Consider the following 18,338-nt stretch of genomic DNA (forward strand, 5'->3'; position numbering starts at 1 on the left):
TCCAGTGTTACCACTCTGAAGTTTTCTTCCAAATCCATCCAGTGACAAGCCCAGAACAGGCTCCCCGGGTCAAAGTTCTGGCCAGCGTACACCAACAGGAGATCTGACTGGGACCTCAACCCCTAGTATGTCTTCTTGAATCCAGTGTTACGGGGAGCCTGTTCTGGGCCTTCCAGATCCATCCCGGGTACTTCTGCTGGCGCATTCTGGAGTGAGTTCCAACTGGGATCCCAACCCCCCTATAACCTGGCCAGGATCCAACTGGACCACTTCACATTTGTTTTATTCCAATCTGTGAAGGGGTGTCTGAATGCATAACCAGACAGACAGACAAATGCACCAATTCATTTTATACTGTATATAAAATTAAGTAACCCCTGCTGTTGCCATCCTAACTTGATCTGGATGTAATTTAAAAGGGATTTTAATATTATCAACGGTTACGTAATTTCTATTACCAAAATCTCTTTCAGGCTTTATTAACAATTAAAAGTTGCTAGGGCCTCTGTGCAATGCTCCGTGATCCTTGCAGATGCATACGTAGTCCCGCCGGGCGGGATACCAGCTGTCAGTATCCCGACAGCGGCATCCCCCCTGGAAGAATGCCAGCAGCGGGGCGAGTGGTGGGCTCGGAGGTGAGCTGAGCTTCCCACAGGTTCTATTCCCACTTTATTGGTGTCGTGGACACCCACGAGTGGAAATAGGCCCAGTGCGCCAGTATACCGGCTGGCGGGATTCCGGCGTCAGCATCCTGACCGCCGGGATCCTGACAGTCGGCCATTTAATCAGATCCCATCCTGGCTGGGTGCACCAACCTACTGCATTGTGGCCAGTGGTGGACCCATTGGAGCATGTGCAACCTAGTCTTTGGTTTCTGATGAACACTTTATACACTGCTCAAAAAAATAAAGGGAACACTTAAACAACACATCTTAGTTCTGAATGAATGAAATATTCTTATTAAATACTTTGTTCTTTACATAGTTGAATGTGCTGACAACAAAATCACACAAAACTTATCAATGGAAATCAAATTTATTAACCCATGGAGGTCTGGATTTGGAGTCACACTCAAAATTACAGTGGAAAAACACACTACAGGCTGATCCAACTTTGATGTAATGTCCTTAAAACAAGTCAAAATGAGGCTCAGTAGTGTGTGTAGCCTCCACGTGCCTGTATGACCACCCTACAAAGCCTGGGCATGCTCCTGATGAGGTGGCGGATGGTCTCCTGAGGGATCTCCTCCCAGACCTGGACTAAAGCATCCGCCAACTCCTGGACAGTCTGTGGTGGTTGGAGCGAGACATGATGTCCCAGATGTGCTCAATTGGATTCAGGTCTGGGGAACGGGCGGGCCAGTCCATAGCATCAATGCCTTCGACTTGCAGGAACTGCTGACACACTCCAGCCACATGAGGTCTAGCATTGTCTTGCATTAGGAGGAACCCAGGGCCAACCGCACCAGCATATGGTCTCACAAGGGGTCTGAGGATCTCATCTCGGTACCTAATGGCAGTCAGGCTACCTCTGGCGAGCACATGGAGGGCTGTGCGGCCCCCCAAAGAAATGCCACTCCACACCATTACTGACCCACTGCCAAACCGGTCATGCTGGAGGATGTTGCAGGCAGCAGAACGTTCTCCTTGGCGTCTCCAGACTCTCTCACATGTGCTCAGTGAGTACCTGCTTTTATCTGTGAAGAGCACAGGGCGCCAGTGGCGAATTTGCCAATCTTGGTGTTCTCTGGCAAATGCCAAACGTCCTGCACGGTGTTGGGCTGTAAGCACAACCCCCACCTGTGGACGTCCGGCCCTCATACCACCCTCATGGAGTCTGTTTCTGATCATTTGAATAGACACATGCACATTTGTGGCTTGCTGGAGGTCATTTTGCAGGGCTCTGGCAGTGCTCCTCCTGTTCCTCCTTGCACAAAGGCGGAGGTAGCGGTCCTGCTGCTGGGTTGTTGCCCTCCTACGGCCTCCTTCACATCTCCTGATGTCCTGGCCTGTCTCCTGGTAGTGCCTCCATGCTCTAATCACTACACTGACAGACACAGCAAACCTTCTTGCCACAGCTCGCATTGATGTGCCATCCTGGATGAGCTGCACTACCTGAGCCACTTGTGTGGGTTGTAGACTCCGTCTCATGCTACCACTAGAGTGAAAGCACCGCCAGCTTTCAAAAGTGACCAAAACATCAGCCAGAAAGCATAGGAGCTGAGAAGTGGTCTGTGGTCACCACCTGCAGAACAACTCCTTTTATTGGGGGTGTCTTGCTAATTGCCTATAATTTCCACCTGTTGTCTATTCCATTTGCACAACAGCATGTGAAATTGATTGTCAATCAGTGTTGCTTCCTAAGTGGACAGTTTGATTTCACAGAAGTGTGATTGACTTGGAGTTACATTGTGTTGTTTAAGTGTTCCCTTTATTATTTTGAGCAGTGTATTAGAAAATAGAAAAATACATTTAATTTTTTTTTACAGAAAGTAACATTTTATTTATCACTGTAATGTATTTTAAATATGTATTATTATTATTATTATTAATCAATCCAAGTAATTTGCCTTCAGTCTATATGCAGCTCTATTAATTTTCAGTACTGTTCAGAGACATTAATTTTAGTGTTTGACGACTTCAGCAGCGCCCCTAAGGTCCTAGGCAGCTGCCTAAAGGTAGCTCCAGTCCTGTGTACATGTGGACAATAGCGGTGGGATGTAATAGCGTCTGAGTTTGTTGGAGTTGCAAAATGCTGTCCGAACTCTGAGGTTTTGGGGTTTTTTAAAGGCAGTCATTGCCAAAACAAAACCATGGCTTGTAAAGTTCTGCCGGCAACCCGCACCTCCGGCATACTCGGATACCATTACATCCCGCTGCATATGTTCATGTTTTGTAGTAGCATGTATTTTCCACTAGCCTCCCCTTGTGCTTGGAAATGGGGGTCAAGGATAGCAATGAAAGTGCAATATAATAAGGTGGCAGACACAAGTTGCTCCTTAACATCCACCGTATTTTGTGCTACACAGATGTTAAGTCTGCTATGCTTACCTATGCATGTATTTTTGTATTTCTTTTAATTATGGAAAACTTGAAATAAATGTGTTTAAAAAAAATATATGTTAGATATGAGTCATAAAGCACCTGATACGGAGTGGAATCGAGGAGGCCGCAGGTGCTCAGAAATAAATGCAGAACCGTGCCTGTATTGAGCTGGTCACATCTATGCCTGGCACCACCACTATCCATCTCTGTGAAATTAGCCATAACTCGCTATCAGCACACATTTACACCAGCTCTATACCTGGTGCAACATATCTGTTTAAAATCAGATGGACCTCTGCATACACTAAACTCTGAATAGCCCATAATTCCACCTGTACATCTATGACATGCCCTCAGAACACTTAGCTCACATGCGAACACCCAGTTACAGCCCAGTTACACACACACTGCCACAAGTGGAGATATACAGTAAGTGCGGGTTGTACTATGAAGTGCGCATAGTTGGTCAGAGTTGCATATGTTCGGCTACAGAGCATGCACATTGCAAAAAATGGTAAGATCCATCTACAAAAGTACTTGAGTGCAGCTCTGAAGCAGCCCCAAGATGTGCACCCACATTCACTGGCTACAAGTTTTACAGTTCATGACATAAATATTTTGATCGAGGGGCATGGCCAGAATAGTGAGGGCCCCATAGCAACATTTTGAAGGGGCCCCTGTCCCAATGCTTCTAGAGAGACACCTCTCCGCAGCAGCTATTAGTGTTATGCCCCCTTGCAGTTCCCTAGTTCATTTTCTGAACCATAGTAATGCCTTAGTTAATAGTGTACAACATTGTAGTGCCTACTTTATTTTTTGAACTATAGTAGTGCCCTAGTTCACATTATGTCACATTGTAGAGCTGCCATTACACAGTATGCAACATAGTACCCCCATGCACATTATGGCATACAGTGTCCCCCGTCCTTATTATGTCACATTACAGTGGCCCCAGTTCATATTATGCTACACTATAGTGCCTCCACTTCATATTTGCCACATTACAGCAGGGACGTGCGGTGAGCTAAATGTCTCAGGAGGCACTGGCTTTCCCCAGAGCCAGATTTACAATCAATATATAAGCCAAAGGGTACATCTGGTCATTATACACAGCAGGGACGTGCAGTCAGGGGAGGCAGTGTCATTAAAGGGATTACAAGAATACAGAGAAGATACTTATGACATGTTCTGTGTATCTTCTCATAGTAACCTAATCTTTTTTAGCATAAAAAAAAAGATTTCGGAGGCACCTTGAATGGTGCCTCTCGCTGCTAACTGTAAATGGCCGGAAGCAGGGGGCGGGCAGGGGCCGTGGCCGTGCAGAGGGCTGGAAAAGCCCATTAAAAAAAGCATTGAAAGCGGCACCTATAGAGGTGCCTCAGTGCAGCAGGGACGTGCTTTCAGCCCATGAAAGCACGCCCCTGTGACATGCACACAAGTGCCTCCCACCACCATGCAGAACCGCAGCAGCCATCAGTGGACTTGCCTGCTGGGATGACGAGTAACTCCGGCTGTCCTATCCTGTGACCCCCCTGCCTGCCAGCCGCCTTGTTCGGTGCTTGCTGCTGAATGGTAGGAGGATGGGGTGGGTGTTTCTCAAAGGGGGCGTGGCCACGGGTCCGTGATTAGGCCACGCCCCCGACTTCTCCTGGTCTTGTATGTGTCCCTGCCTACTCCTGCTGTGTCCGGAAGGCTTAGTGACTGACTGGGGGAAACGGGGGAGAGTGGAAGGGCAGAGGAGAACAGGTATGTGTGTTGCTAAGTACAGCTGGGTGTGTGTGTAGGGACTGGGGTAAACAGGGTGTGTGTGTGGTGTGGCTGGAGGGGACAGGGTGTGTGTCAGTGTATATAGGGACTGGGGAAACTGGCTGTGTGTGTAGGGCGTTGAGGGGGGGGGGGGGGGGGGGGCTGGTGTGTGTGGTGATATGGGCGCATACCCTCCAACATGACCCGCCCCACTAGGTACAAAACGTTCTGTTTCTGGACTTCCCTCTTAATTTATTATTGCCATCACCTGTGAAGAAACAGCTTTCTTATCATTTAACTAGTTCAACACAGGTGATGGAAATCATAAATTAAGAGGGAAGTCCAGGAACAGACCATTTTGTACCTAGTGGGGCGGGTCATGTTGGAGGGTCTGTGGGCATGTTGCTGGGGTGGGTTGCTCACTTGGAAGCTATGCTCAGGTGGGTGATCTTCACGTCTGTGGATGCTCGGTCCTTTTGCATTTGGCTGCACTATGTGCACTAAGAGGGGCTTTGTTGGCTGCGTTGTTGGCTGTGGGGGAGGGTCTCTGCTCGTCCGGCTCAGGGGATCCCGCCAGTGGCGGTTCTATGTGCGGGTGGGCGTTCCAGTCACCTCACCAGCGTCATCAGCACCCATCTGCTGCCCGCATCACAATGCTTCCTGCTGCCGGGCGGCCGCCCCCAGTCCTGGCCACTTCCTCCTGACGGCCACCCCACCGTCCTCTTTTGGCCGATTCCTGCTGCCTGTCGCCCCCTGGACACTTACCACTGCCGGTCGCCTCCTGCCACTTCTCACTCACGCTCAGCTTCACGCTGGGTGGAAGTATGAGAACATAGAGCCAAGGGACCACAGGCGCCGGATGTGAGTGACGGCTAGCTGGTGCAGTGTGTATAAGGGGCTAGGTGGTGCAATTTGTTTAATGGGCTACCTGGTGCAATGTGTATAATGGGCTACCTGGCGCAATGTGTATAATGGGCTACCTGGCATAATGTGTATAAGGAGCTACCTGGTGCAATGTGTATAAGGGGCTACTTGGTGCAATGTGAATAATGGGAAACCTGGTGAATTGTGTATAAGGGGCTACCTGTGTATAATAGGCTCTACCTCATGCAGTGTGTAAAATGGGCTACCTGGTGCAATGTGTATAAGAGCTACCTAGTGCAATGTGCCCCTGAGGCAAATAGGTTGTGGGGAGCGCCACCAGCAAATTTGATCCTGCGCCTTGGCTTACCTGCTACAGAAAGCAGACACTAGGGGGTATATTTACTAAAGGTTCTAAAAATGAAAAGTGGTGATGTTGCCCATAGCAACTAATCAGATTATGTCTATCATTTTCCTGGATGCAATAGAGAAACGATAGAGAGAATTTGATTTGTTGCTGTGGGTAACCACCACTTTTCATTTTTAGAACCTTTAGTAAATTTACACCTAAGACCCAGAGCAGCTTTGACTCAGGCAAGGAACAATGTGTGGTGGGTCCTGCATGACACAACCCCTAGTCACAACCCCCTCTGTTGCTGGTCACATCCCCTGCGACGGTACACAATTGGCCCTTCATAAATTTCAGCTCCAGGCCCATGTGGTCCTTAATCTGGCACTGGTGATTATGCAGCAGCAGCACTGACAGTGACCTGCATGCGGCTGTCACTGTCAGTGCTGCTGTTACAGGTAGAGACGAGAGAGATAGTGCCAGCCATTGTCTTCTGCAGTCAGTGGCAGTGCATGTAAGTGTTTAGTTTACACACACTGTCACACCACTGCTTTATTCTTGTTGTCCACTGTCCAGGTTTTTCAGTAACTTAATAGCGCCACAACCGCGGCGCTGCTAAGTTAATGAAAGCCCTGAACATTGAACAACAATTATACATTAATGTCCCCCCCCACCCCTGCCTTCCCCACTCCAATTCCAACTTGTTTTTTTTTTATTCATTAAAATTCCCTACACAACACATACACAAATACTACATTTGCCTGCTCAGCACGTTTGATGAGCAGGCACTTTGCGGTGCGGAACCCGGTGTTGGGCGGTAGCGGGCAGCGTGACTTGACTTGTGCGGCAGAGGCGGGCAGAGGGACTTATGCGGCGTTGGGAGTTATGCAGTGGCGGCGGGGCTTGTGCGGCGGAGGTAGGCAGCGGGACTTCTGCGGCGGCAGGACTTCAGCGGCGGCGGGATTTCTGCTGCGGGACTCAGCGGGCATTTTGGCTGCAGGTCTGGATCATGGATCTAGTCCCTGCAGCCATTAGGGCACCATAGTTGAGGGCTTTGCCACTTTCAAAAATGGCGCTGAAGTGCAGAGCCATTTTTGAAATACAAGATGGCCGCCGTGAGCCAATCACCCCGGCCAGTGCCTCACCAACAACTAACCTCACCGCACGCCACTGATACACAGGTGCAGCAGTATAAACTCCTGGAAATTTTGTGAGTTTTGAACAGAGATGTGTGGAAAGGATAGGCACTGCCTCACCTGCCATAGACTTTTTACTCCAGAGTTTTGGCTATAAAAATGATTAGAATAATGCAAAGAAGATATACAGTAAAAACTCTGGCACAAACGATAGTATGACAGGAATGATTCTGCCTCACCCCACCGCACGTCACTGCATTAGAGTGCCCCAGATCCTATTATGTAATATTATAATGCACATTACAATGATCAGGTCCAGGAGCATACCTAGATATATTATAGGCTCCAAGACAAATCTTTGTAAGGGCCCCTGTGGACCACCCAATGGTGAAAAATGTATATAGCACATGTAACTTTGACAGGGAAGATGGGCCCGTCTCAGTTCTGGGCCCCATAGCAGCTGCACCTATGGTATCTAATCTATACCCTTGATTTTGATGCATATTTGCTTCAGAGTTATCTGTACACTAGAGTTACTAAATGTATAATAAGATTTATGTAACTCAATACGCAGATGTGGAAATGCCAGTGCAGACTCCTCTTTGCTTACAGTATATGCAAACAGATGTTCAAATCTGTAAGGGGGGTTTCCAATCATTGCCGAAAAATCATTGGATGTTTTTTGGGATGTTTACCAATTTTTCATCCTATTCTTGCGTAAAAACACTCAGGTTCAATGAAACTTGTGTTGCCACTTATTGGGGCTTTCATTTCAACTGCCTGAGGCAGGTGAAACAAAATCCCCTATAAGCCGCACCTTATGCCATCTTTTTGGGGACAACAGACGAATCCAGTAGCTGCGGATAATGTGATACCTTACTCTGTGTCTATTGTGTTTTCCTCAAATAATTTGGCCTGCAGACGTGGGCTTCATGAACCTCATGAGCATCAATAAGGGCATATTTAATAATGAGTGATATTCTAGTTATCACTCATTACTAATCTTAAATGGTGCTCCATCCAATTAGATCCTAAAGCTGGGTACACACTAGACCATATAGTGGACGATGTGCTCAGTTCCGACACATCGTCCACGATATCATCTAGTGTGTATGCACTGTGTGTCGTCAGCGACATCGTCCGTCGGGCATGCATGTCCAACAGGTGATATCGCCAGTAAGGGCCATGCTGCCGAATGAAGCAATGCCCCCGCTGTCCCCCTACGCCTGCATCATTCGTGGCATCGGCACTGTGTATGCACTTGCCGATGCTTGCCTCGCCACTGGGTCTCGTCGCTGACAACATCGCTGGGTAAACACTTTGTCTAGTGTGTAACCAAATTAACTGTCTGTTTTCAAACACATGGCAATTAGAAGCTGATTGGTTGGAGCACCATTTAAAATTAGTAACGAGTAATAAAAATATCACTCGTTATTGCATATGCCCATTATCATGTTTTACATCATTGCATTAACATGTCACAGAAATAGACAGTTGCTAAATATAGATTCTTTGTTCCCCAGGAGTTGGAGCAGTAACTTGGTCTCCTCTAGCTTGTGGAATCATCTCTGGAAAATATGAGAATGGAGTTCCGGAAAGCACGCGGGCATCCCTAAAGGTAGGAATTTCAAAAAAAGACAAATAGCTTTACTGAATTACAGTAAGCAATGAATAAACCAAGTGCAATCATTTTCATATTTTCACTGCTTCTTTTTGAATTGTCTATAATGTTAATCACATTGGCTGTTTATATCAGGATGTAGTAGAAAGTCTACAATACCAATGTCAACAGGCAACTTGTTGACATTATCAGAATATTGACAGGTGAAATTTCAACATTGTCTGAATGTCGATGTTAGGGCTGGGCTGCTGGAGGAGGTTAAGGTTAAGCTGCGGGGAGTGGAGATTAGGGTTAGAGGGAGGGTTAGGGATAGCCGAGAACTACTGGAATGTCAGAGGATTGGAGATCTGACCCGGAAGTGACGGTCACATGACCGCTGGGACCCAGAAGACAGTGCTGTAGCCGCTGTAATCGCAAAGTCACCGCTGGCCCACCACATGTCGACACGACATTATGATTGATCATACCCAACCCTTTATAACATGTTTACAACTTTTGTAAAAATCCTAACCAAAGTCTGGAAGTGACGAAACCTTACACATGGATTAGTCTTTACAAAGTCTTAATTACTTTCCAAATGGTGGGCCTAATTCAGACCTGATTGTAGCAGCAGATTTGTTAGCAGATGGGCAAAACCATGTGCACTGAAGGGGGAGGGCAGATATAACATGTGTAGAGAGAGTTAGACTTGGGTGGGGTGTGTTTAAACTGAAATCTAAATTGCAGTGTTTACCCTACACAGAAACAATATAACCCACCCAAATCTAACTCTCTCTGCACATGTTATATCTGCCCCTTCCCCCTGCAGTGCACATGGTTTTGCCCAACTGCTAACAAATTTGCTGCTACGATCAGGTCTGAATTGGGGCCTCTGTACAAACGGTCTAAAGAGCCAAGTATATGCAGCTTGTAGTCCAATGGATTTTGCCAACAATGGCCATCCTGCGGCTTACAATGACTAGGCAGGGCATATGGGATGGTACACATCTCAAGGGTGCAACAATAAACTTGCCCAAATGCTGAAAATGATATACAGGTATTGGTGGTCATTCTGAGTTGTTCGCTCGCTGCCGATTTTCACAGTGCAGCGATCAAGTGAAAAAACGGCAAAAATGCGCATGCGCATGGTACGCAGCGCGCATGCACTAAGTACTTTCACACAAAACTTTGTAGATTTACACAAGCTCGAGCGACGTTTCTTTATCGCTCGAGTGATCGTAGTGTGATTGACAGGAAGTGGGTGTTTCTGGGCGGAAACTGTCCGTTTTCAGGGAGTGTGCTAAAAAAACGCAGGCGTGCCAGGTAAAAACGCAGGAGTCTAGATTGAAAAAAGAACTCAGCTGCACAATGAAATTGGAAACATGAACAAAAGCTGACGTATGCTGAGATAAATTAGAAAGAAAATTTAATATAACAATAAAAGAAATTTCATACAATAAAACATATAGGGGGTAATTCAAAGTTGATCGCAGCTGGATTTTTTTTAGCAGTTGGGCAAAACCATGTGCACTGCAGGGGAGGCAGATTTAACATGTGCAGAGAGAGTTAGATTTGGGTGTGGTGTGTTCAATCTGCAATCTAAATTGCAGTGTAAAAATAAAGCAGCCAGTATTTACCCTGCACAGAAATAAAATAACTCACCCAAATCTAACTCTTTCTGCACATGTTATATCTGCCACACCTGCAGTGCACATGGTTTTGCCCAACTGCTAACAAAATTCCTACTGCGATCAACTTGGAATTACCCCCATAGTCTGGACTTAAACCTTATAAGGAAAATAGTAAAATACCCTGTACTGGATAGCAGATAAAACTAGAGATGAGCGGGTTCGGTTCCTCGGAATCCGAACCCGCCCGAACTTCATGTTTTTTTACACGGGTCCGAGCGACTCGGATCTTCCCGCCTTGCTCGGTTAACCCGAGCGCGCCCGAACGTCATCATCACGCTGTCGGATTCTCGCGAGGCTCGGATTCTATCGCGAGACTCGGATTCTATATAAGGAGCCGCGCGTCGCCGCCATTTTTCACACGTGCATTGAGATTCATAGGGAGAGGACGTGTCTGGCGTCCTCTCCGTTTATAGAGATTCGAGAAGAGAGTGAGACAGAGAGAGACACAGTAGTAATTTGGGGAGCATTAGGAGGAGTACTACTACTACTAGTACTTGCTGAAGTGATAGAGAGAGATAGTGTGACTGTATTATCTGACTTGTGGGGGAGACACTGACAGTGGGGAGCAGTTAGAGTCTGAGAGCAGGACTCAGGAGTACATATAACGTACAGTGCACACTTTTGCTGCCAGAGTGCCAGCCACACTGCCATTGTTTGTGACCACACTGACCACCAGTATAATATATATTGTGATTGTCTGCTTAGGACTCAGGAGTACTACTTGCAAGTTGCTGATAGTGTGACCAGTGACCTGACCACCAGTTTAATAAATCACCACCAGTTTATGAGTTTAATATATATTATATATATATATATATATATATATATATATAATTGTATATAATATATATATATAATATTGTATACCACCTAGCACCTACCCGTGTTTTTTTTTTTTTTCTTTCTTCTTTATAGATACTACTATAGTAGCTTACTGTAGCAGTCTGCGGTGCTGCTGAGCTGACAGTGTCCAGCAGGTCCGTCATCAGTCATTACATAATAAATATATAATATATACCTGTCCGGCTGCAGTACTAGTGATATTATATATACATATATATTGATTTCATCTCATTATCATCCAGTCTATATTAGCAGCAGACACAGTACGTTAGTCCACGGCTGTAGCTACCTCTGTGTCGGCACTCGGCAGTCCATCCATAATTGTATACCACCTACCCGTGGTTGTTGTTTTTTTCTTTCTTCTTTATACATACTACTATAGTAGCTTACTGTAGCAGTCTGCGGTGCTGCTGAGCTGACAGTGTCCAGTAGGTTCGTCATCAGTCATTACATAATAAATATATAATATATACCTGTCCGGCTGCAGTACTAGTGATATTATATATACATATATATTGATTTAATCTCATTATCATCCAGTCTATATTAGCAGCAGACACAGTACGTTAGTCCACGGCTGTAGCTACCTCTGTGTCGGCACTCGGCAGTCCATCCATAATTGTATACCACCTACCCGTGGTTGTTGTTTTTTTCTTTCTTCTTTATACATACTACTATAGTAGCTTACTGTAGCAGTCTGCGGTGCTGCTGAGCTGACAGTGTCCAGCAGGTCCGTCATCAGTCATTACATAATAAATATATAATATATACCTGTCCGGCTGCAGTACTAGTGATATTATATATACATATATATTGATTTCATCTCATTATCATCCAGTCTATATTAGCAGCAGACACAGTACGTTAGTCCACGGCTGTAGCTACCTCTGTGTCGGCACTCGGCAGTCCATCCATAATTGTATACCACCTACCCGTGGTTGTTGTTTTTTTCTTTCTTCTTTATACATACTACTATAGTAGCTTACTGTAGCAGTCTGCGGTGCTGCTGAGCTGACAGTGTCCAGCAGGTCCGTCATCAGTCATTACATAATAAATATATAATATATACCTGTCCGGCTGCAGTACTAGTGATATTATATATACATATATATTGATTTCATCTCATTATCATCCAGTCTATATTAGCAGCAGACACAGTACGTTAGTCCACGGCTGTAGCTACCTCTGTGTCGGCACTCGGCAGTCCATCCATAATTGTATACCACCTACCCGTGGTTGTTGTTTTTTTCTTTCTTCTTTATACATACTACTATAGTAGCTTACTGTAGCAGTCTGCGGTGCTGCTGAGCTGACAGTGTCCAGCAGGTCCGTCATCAGTCATTACATAATAAATATATAATATATACCTGTCCGGCTGCAGTACTAGTGATATTATATATACATATATATTGATTTCATCTCATTATCATCCAGTCTATATTAGCAGCAGACACAGTACGTTAGTCCACGGCTGTAGCTACCTCTGTGTCGGCACTCGGCAGTCCATCCATAAGTATACTAGTATCCATCCATCTCCATTGTTTACCTGAGGTGCCTTTTAGTTGTCCCTATTAAAATATGGAGAACAAAAATGTTGAGGTTCCAAAATTAGGGAAAGATCAAGATCCACTTCCACCTCGTGCTGAAGCTGCTGCCACTAGTCATGGCCGAGACGATGAAATGCCAGCAACGTCGTCTGCCAAGGCCGATGCCCAATGTCATAGTACAGAGCATGTAAAATCCAAAACACCAAATATCAGTAAAAAAAGGACTCCAAAACCTAAAATAAAATTGTCGGAGGAGAAGCGTAAACTTGCCAATATGCCATTTACCACACGGAGTGGCAAGGAACGGCTGAGGCCCTGGCCTATGTTCATGGCTAGTGGTTCAGCTTCACATGAGGATGGAAGCACTCAGCCTCTCGCTAGAAAAATGAAAAGACTCAAGCTGGCAAAAGCACCGCAAAGAACTGTGCGTTCTTCGAAATCCCAAATCCACAAGGAGAGTCCAATTGTGTCGGTTGCGATGCCTGACCTTCCCAACACTGGACGTGAAGAGCATGCGCCTTCCACCATTTGCACGCCCCCTGCAAGTGCTGGAAGGAGCACCCGCAGTCCAGTTCCTGATAGTCAGATTGAAGATGTCAGTGTTGAAGTACACCAGGATGAGGAGGATATGGGTGTTGCTGGCGCTGGGGAGGAAATTGACCAGGAGGATTCTGATGGTGAGGTGGTTTGTTTAAGTCAGGCACCCGGGGAGACACCTGTTGTCCGTGGGAGGAATATGGCCATTGACATGCCTGGTGAAAATACCAAAAAAATCAGCTCTTCGGTGTGGAAGTATTTCAACAGAAATGCGGACAACAGGTGTCAAGCCGTGTGTTGCCTTTGTCAAGCTGTAATAAGTAGGGGTAAGGACGTTAACCACCTCGGAACATCCTCCCTTATACGTCACCTGCAGCGCATTCATAATAAGTCAGTGACAAGTTCAAAAACTTTGGGTGACAGCGGAAGCAGTCCACTGACCAGTAAATCCCTTCCTCTTGTAACCAAGCTCACGCAAACCACCCCACCAACTCCCTCAGTGTCAATTTCCTCCTTACCCAGGAATGCCAATAGTCCTGCAGGCCATGTCACTGGCAATTCTGACGAGTCCTCTCCTGCCTGGGATTCCTCCGATGCATCCTTGAGTGTAATGCCTACTGCTGCTGGCGCTGCTGTTGTTGCTGCTGGGAGTCGATCGTCATCCCAGAGGGGAAGTCGGAAGACCACTTGTACTACTTCCAGTAAGCAATTGACTGTCCAACAGTCCTTTGCGAGGAAGATGAAATATCACAGCAGTCATCCTGCTGCAAAGCGGATAACTGAGGCCTTGACAACTATGTTGGTGTTAGACGTGCGTCCGGTATCCGCCGTTAGTTCACAGGGAACTAGACAATTTATTGAGGCAGTGTGCCCCCGTTACCAAATACCATCTAGGTTCCACTTCTCTAGGCAGGCGATACCGAGAATGTACACGGACGTCAGAAAAAGACTCACCAGTGTCCTAAAAAATGCAGTTGTACCCAATGTCCACTTAACCACGGACATGTGGACAAGTGGAGCAGGGCAGGGTCAGGACTATATGACTGTGACAGCCCACTGGGTAGATGTATGGACTCCCGCCGCAAGAACAGCAGCGGCGGCACCAGTAGCAGCATCTCGCAAACGCCAACTCTTTCCTAGGCAGGCTACGCTTTGTATCACCGCTTTCCAGAATACGCACACAGCTGAAAACCTCTTACGGCAACTGAGGAAGATCATCGCGGAATGGCTTACCCCAATTGGACTCTCCTGTGGATTTGTGGCATCGGACAACGCCAGCAATATTGTGTGTGCATTAAATATGGGCACATTCCAGCACGTCCCATGTTTTGCACATACCTTGAATTTGGTGGTGCAGAATTTTTTAAAAAACGACAGGGCCGTGCAAGAGATGCTGTCGGTGGCCAGAAGAATTGCGGGACACTTTCGGCGTACAGGCACCACGTACTGAAGACTGGAGCACCACCAAAAACAACTGAACCTGCCCTGCCATCATCTGAAGCAAGAAGTGGTAACGAGGTGGAATTCAACCCTCTATATGCTTCAGAGGTTGGAGGAGCAGCAAAAGGCCATTCAAGCCTATACAATTCAGCACGATATAGGAGGTGGAATGCACCTGTCTCAAGCGCAGTGGAGAATGATTTCAACGTTGTGCAAGGTTCTGATGCCCTTTGAACTTGCCACACGTGAAGTCAGTTCAGACACTGCCAGCCTGAGTCAGGTCATTCCCCTCATCAGGCTTTTGCAGAAGAAGCTGGAGACATTGAAGGAGGAGCTAACACAGAGCGATTCCGCTAGGCATGTGGGACTTGTGGATGGAGCCCTTAATTCGCTTAACAAGGATTCACGGGTGGTCAATCTGTTGAAATCAGAGCACTACATTTTGGCCACCATGCTCGATCCTAGATTTAAAGCCTACCTTGGATCTCTCTTTCCGGCAGACACAAGTCTGCTGGGGTTCAAAGACCTGCTGGTGAGAAAATTGTCAAGTCAAGCGGAACGCGACCTGTCAACATCTCCTCCTTCACATTCTCCCGCAACTGGGGGTGCGAGGAAAAGGCTCAGAATTCCGATCCTACCCGCTGGCGGTGATGCAGGGCAGTCTGGAGCGACTGCTGATGCTGACATCTGGTCCGGACTGAAGGACCTGACAACGATTACGGACATGTCGTCTACTGTCACTGCATATGATTCTCTCACCATTGAAAGAATGGTGGAGGATTATATGAGTGACCGCATCCAAGTAGGCACGTCACACAGTCCGTACTTATACTGGCAGGAAAAAGAGGCAATTTGGAGGCCCTTGCACAAACTGGCTTTATTCTACCTAAGTTGCCCTCCCACAAGTGTGTACTCCGAAAGAGTGTTTAGTGCCGCCGCTCACCTTGTCAGCAATCGGCGTACGAGGTTACATCCAGAAAATGTGGAGAAGATGATGTTCATTAAAATGAATTATAATCAATTCCTCCGTGGAGACATTGACCAGCAGCAATTGCCTCCACAAAGTACACAGGGAGCTGAGATGGTGGATTCCAGTGGGGACGAATTGATAATCTGTGAGGAGGGGGATGTACACGGTGATATATCGGAGGATGATGACGAGGTGGACATCTTGCCTCTGTAGAGCCAGTTTGTGCAAGGAGAGATTAATTGCTTCTTTTTAGGTGGGGGTCCAAACCAACCCGTCATTTCAGTCACAGTCGTGTGGCAGACCCTGTCACTGAAATGATGGGTTGGTTAAAGTGTGCATGTCCTGTTTATACAACATAAGGGTGGGTGGGAGGGCCCAAGGACAATTCCATCTTGCACCTCTTTTTTCTTTCATTTTTATTTGCGTCATGTGCTGTTTGGGGAGTGTTTTTTGGAAGGGCCATCCTGCGTGACACTGCAGTGCCACTCCTAGATGGGCCCGGTGTTTGTGTCGGCCACTAGGGTCGCTAAGCTTAGTCACACAGCTACCTCATTGCGCCTCTTTTTTTCTTTGCGTCATGTGCTGTTTGGGGAGGGTTTTTTGGAAGGGACATCCTGCGTGACACTGCAGTGCCACTCCTAGATGGGCCAGGTGTTTGTGTCGGCCACTAGGGTCGCTGAGCTTAGTCGCACAGCTACCTCATTGCGCCTCTTTTTTTTCTTCTTTGCGTCGTGCTGTTTGGGGAGTATTTTTTGGAAGGGCCATCCTGCCTGACACTGCAGTGCCACTCCTAGATGGGCCAGGTGTTTGTGTCGGCCACTTGGGTCGCTGAGCTTAGTCACACAGCTACCTCATTGCGCCTCTTTTTTTCTTTGCGTCATGTGCTGTTTGGGGAGGGTTTTTTGGAAGGGACATCCTGCGTGACACTGCAGTGCCACTCCTAGATGGGCCAGGTGTTTGTGTCGGCCACTAGGGTCGCTTATCTTACTCACACAGCTACCTCATTGCGCCTCTTTTTTTCTCTGCGTCATGTGCTGTTTGGGGAGGGTTTTTTGGAAGGGACATCCTGCGTGAGACACTGCAGTGCCACTCCTAGATGGGCCCGGTGTTTGTGTCGGCCACTAGGGTCGCTTATCTTACTCACACAGCTACCTCATTGCGCCTCTTTTTTTCTTTGCGTCATGTGCTGTTTGGGGAGGGTTTTTTGGAAGGGACATCCTGCGTGACACTGCAGTGCCACTCCTAGATGGGCCAGGTGTTTGTGTCGGCCACTAGGGTCGCTTAGCTTACTCACACAGCTACCTCATTGCGCCTCTTTTTTTCTTCTTTGCGTCATGTGCTGTTTGGGGAGTGTTTTTTGGAAGGGACATCCTGCGTGACACTGCAGTGCCACTCCTAGATGGGCCAGGTGTTTGTGTCGGCCACTAGGGTCGCTTAGCTTACTCACACAGCTACCTCATTGCGCCTCTTTTTTTCTTTGCGTCATGTGCTGTTTGGGGAGTGTTTTTTGGAAGGGACATCCTGCGTGACACTGCAGTGCCACTCCTAGATGGGCCAGGTGTTTGTGTCGGCCACTAGGGTCGCTTAGCTTAGTCATCCAGCGACCTCGGTGCAAATTTTAGGACTAAAGATAATATTGTGAGGTGTGAGGTATTCAGAATAGACTGAAAATGAGTGGAAATTATGGTTTTTGAGGTTAATAATACTTTGGGATCAAAATGACCCCCAAATTCTATGATTTAAGCTGTTTTTTAGTGTTTTTTTGAAAAAAACACCCGAATCCAAAACACACCCGAATCCGACAAAAAAAATTCGGTGAGGTTTTGCCAAAACGCGGTCGAACCCAAAACACGGCCGTGGAACCGAACCCAAAACCAAAACACAAAACCCGAAAAATTTCAAGTGCACATCTCTAGATAAAACAAGCACTTGTGGTGTGAGCAGTAACAATATGCAACATTTGTATCCAACAAGTAGAAACAGTATCGTATCCTGGATATGAATGAATTGTTAGAATGTGGAGTAATTCATAAGTTTTAAACTGGTAACTGCAGTCCCATGAATGTATTAATGGAGCTCCTTTATGTAGAAATGCTCCGATGTCAGATAAAGTCAAAATTACCTCTCCCGTGGGCTGGTTTCTAACCGAGCGTCCTCGGTTAGATTATCCTGCGTTGCCCACCACGTAGCTGTCACTGGGAGGGAGGGTACAAAGCTTGCACCGGGCGGAGTCCTACACGGAGACGCTGCTGGAGGTATAAAGGAGCCGCTATGGAGACTGAGCAGGCCTCGATGTCAGCTGCGGCGTGCAGAGAATAATATGCCACTGCAGGGGCTGCAAGGCCAATATCGGTCTCTTAGTATAGATGAAAGTGCTTGTCATGCAAAATGCTTGTTAGGCAGAATGTAGAAGTCCAGTAGGTAAAAAAGAATTGCCCTGCAGTGGCATATTATTCTCTGCACGCCGCAGCTGACATCAAGGCCTGCCGAGCGGCATTGGCAACTCAGTCTCCATAGCGGCTCCTTTATACCTCCAGCAGCGTCTCCGTGTAGGACTCCGCCCGGTGCAAGCTT

The 18,338-nt window shown here is 46.9% G+C and overlaps 1 protein-coding gene across 2 annotated transcripts in view; it reads left to right on the forward strand.

Moving 5' to 3' along the window:
* The window catches only part of KCNAB1 (potassium voltage-gated channel subfamily A regulatory beta subunit 1), a 698,577-nt gene that overhangs the window by 668,134 nt on the left and 12,105 nt on the right, over positions 1-18,338 (forward strand). For both annotated transcript variants that reach the window (XM_063916117.1, XM_063916118.1), the window contains exon 11: positions 8,660-8,754. In XM_063916117.1, coding sequence (XP_063772187.1) covers positions 8,660-8,754 — 95 coding nt within the window. The remainder of the gene's footprint in view (positions 1-8,659; positions 8,755-18,338) is intronic.

Source organism: Pseudophryne corroboree, chromosome 4 (genome assembly GCF_028390025.1).
Source record: "Pseudophryne corroboree isolate aPseCor3 chromosome 4, aPseCor3.hap2, whole genome shotgun sequence".
NCBI lineage: Eukaryota > Metazoa > Chordata > Amphibia > Anura > Myobatrachidae > Pseudophryne > Pseudophryne corroboree.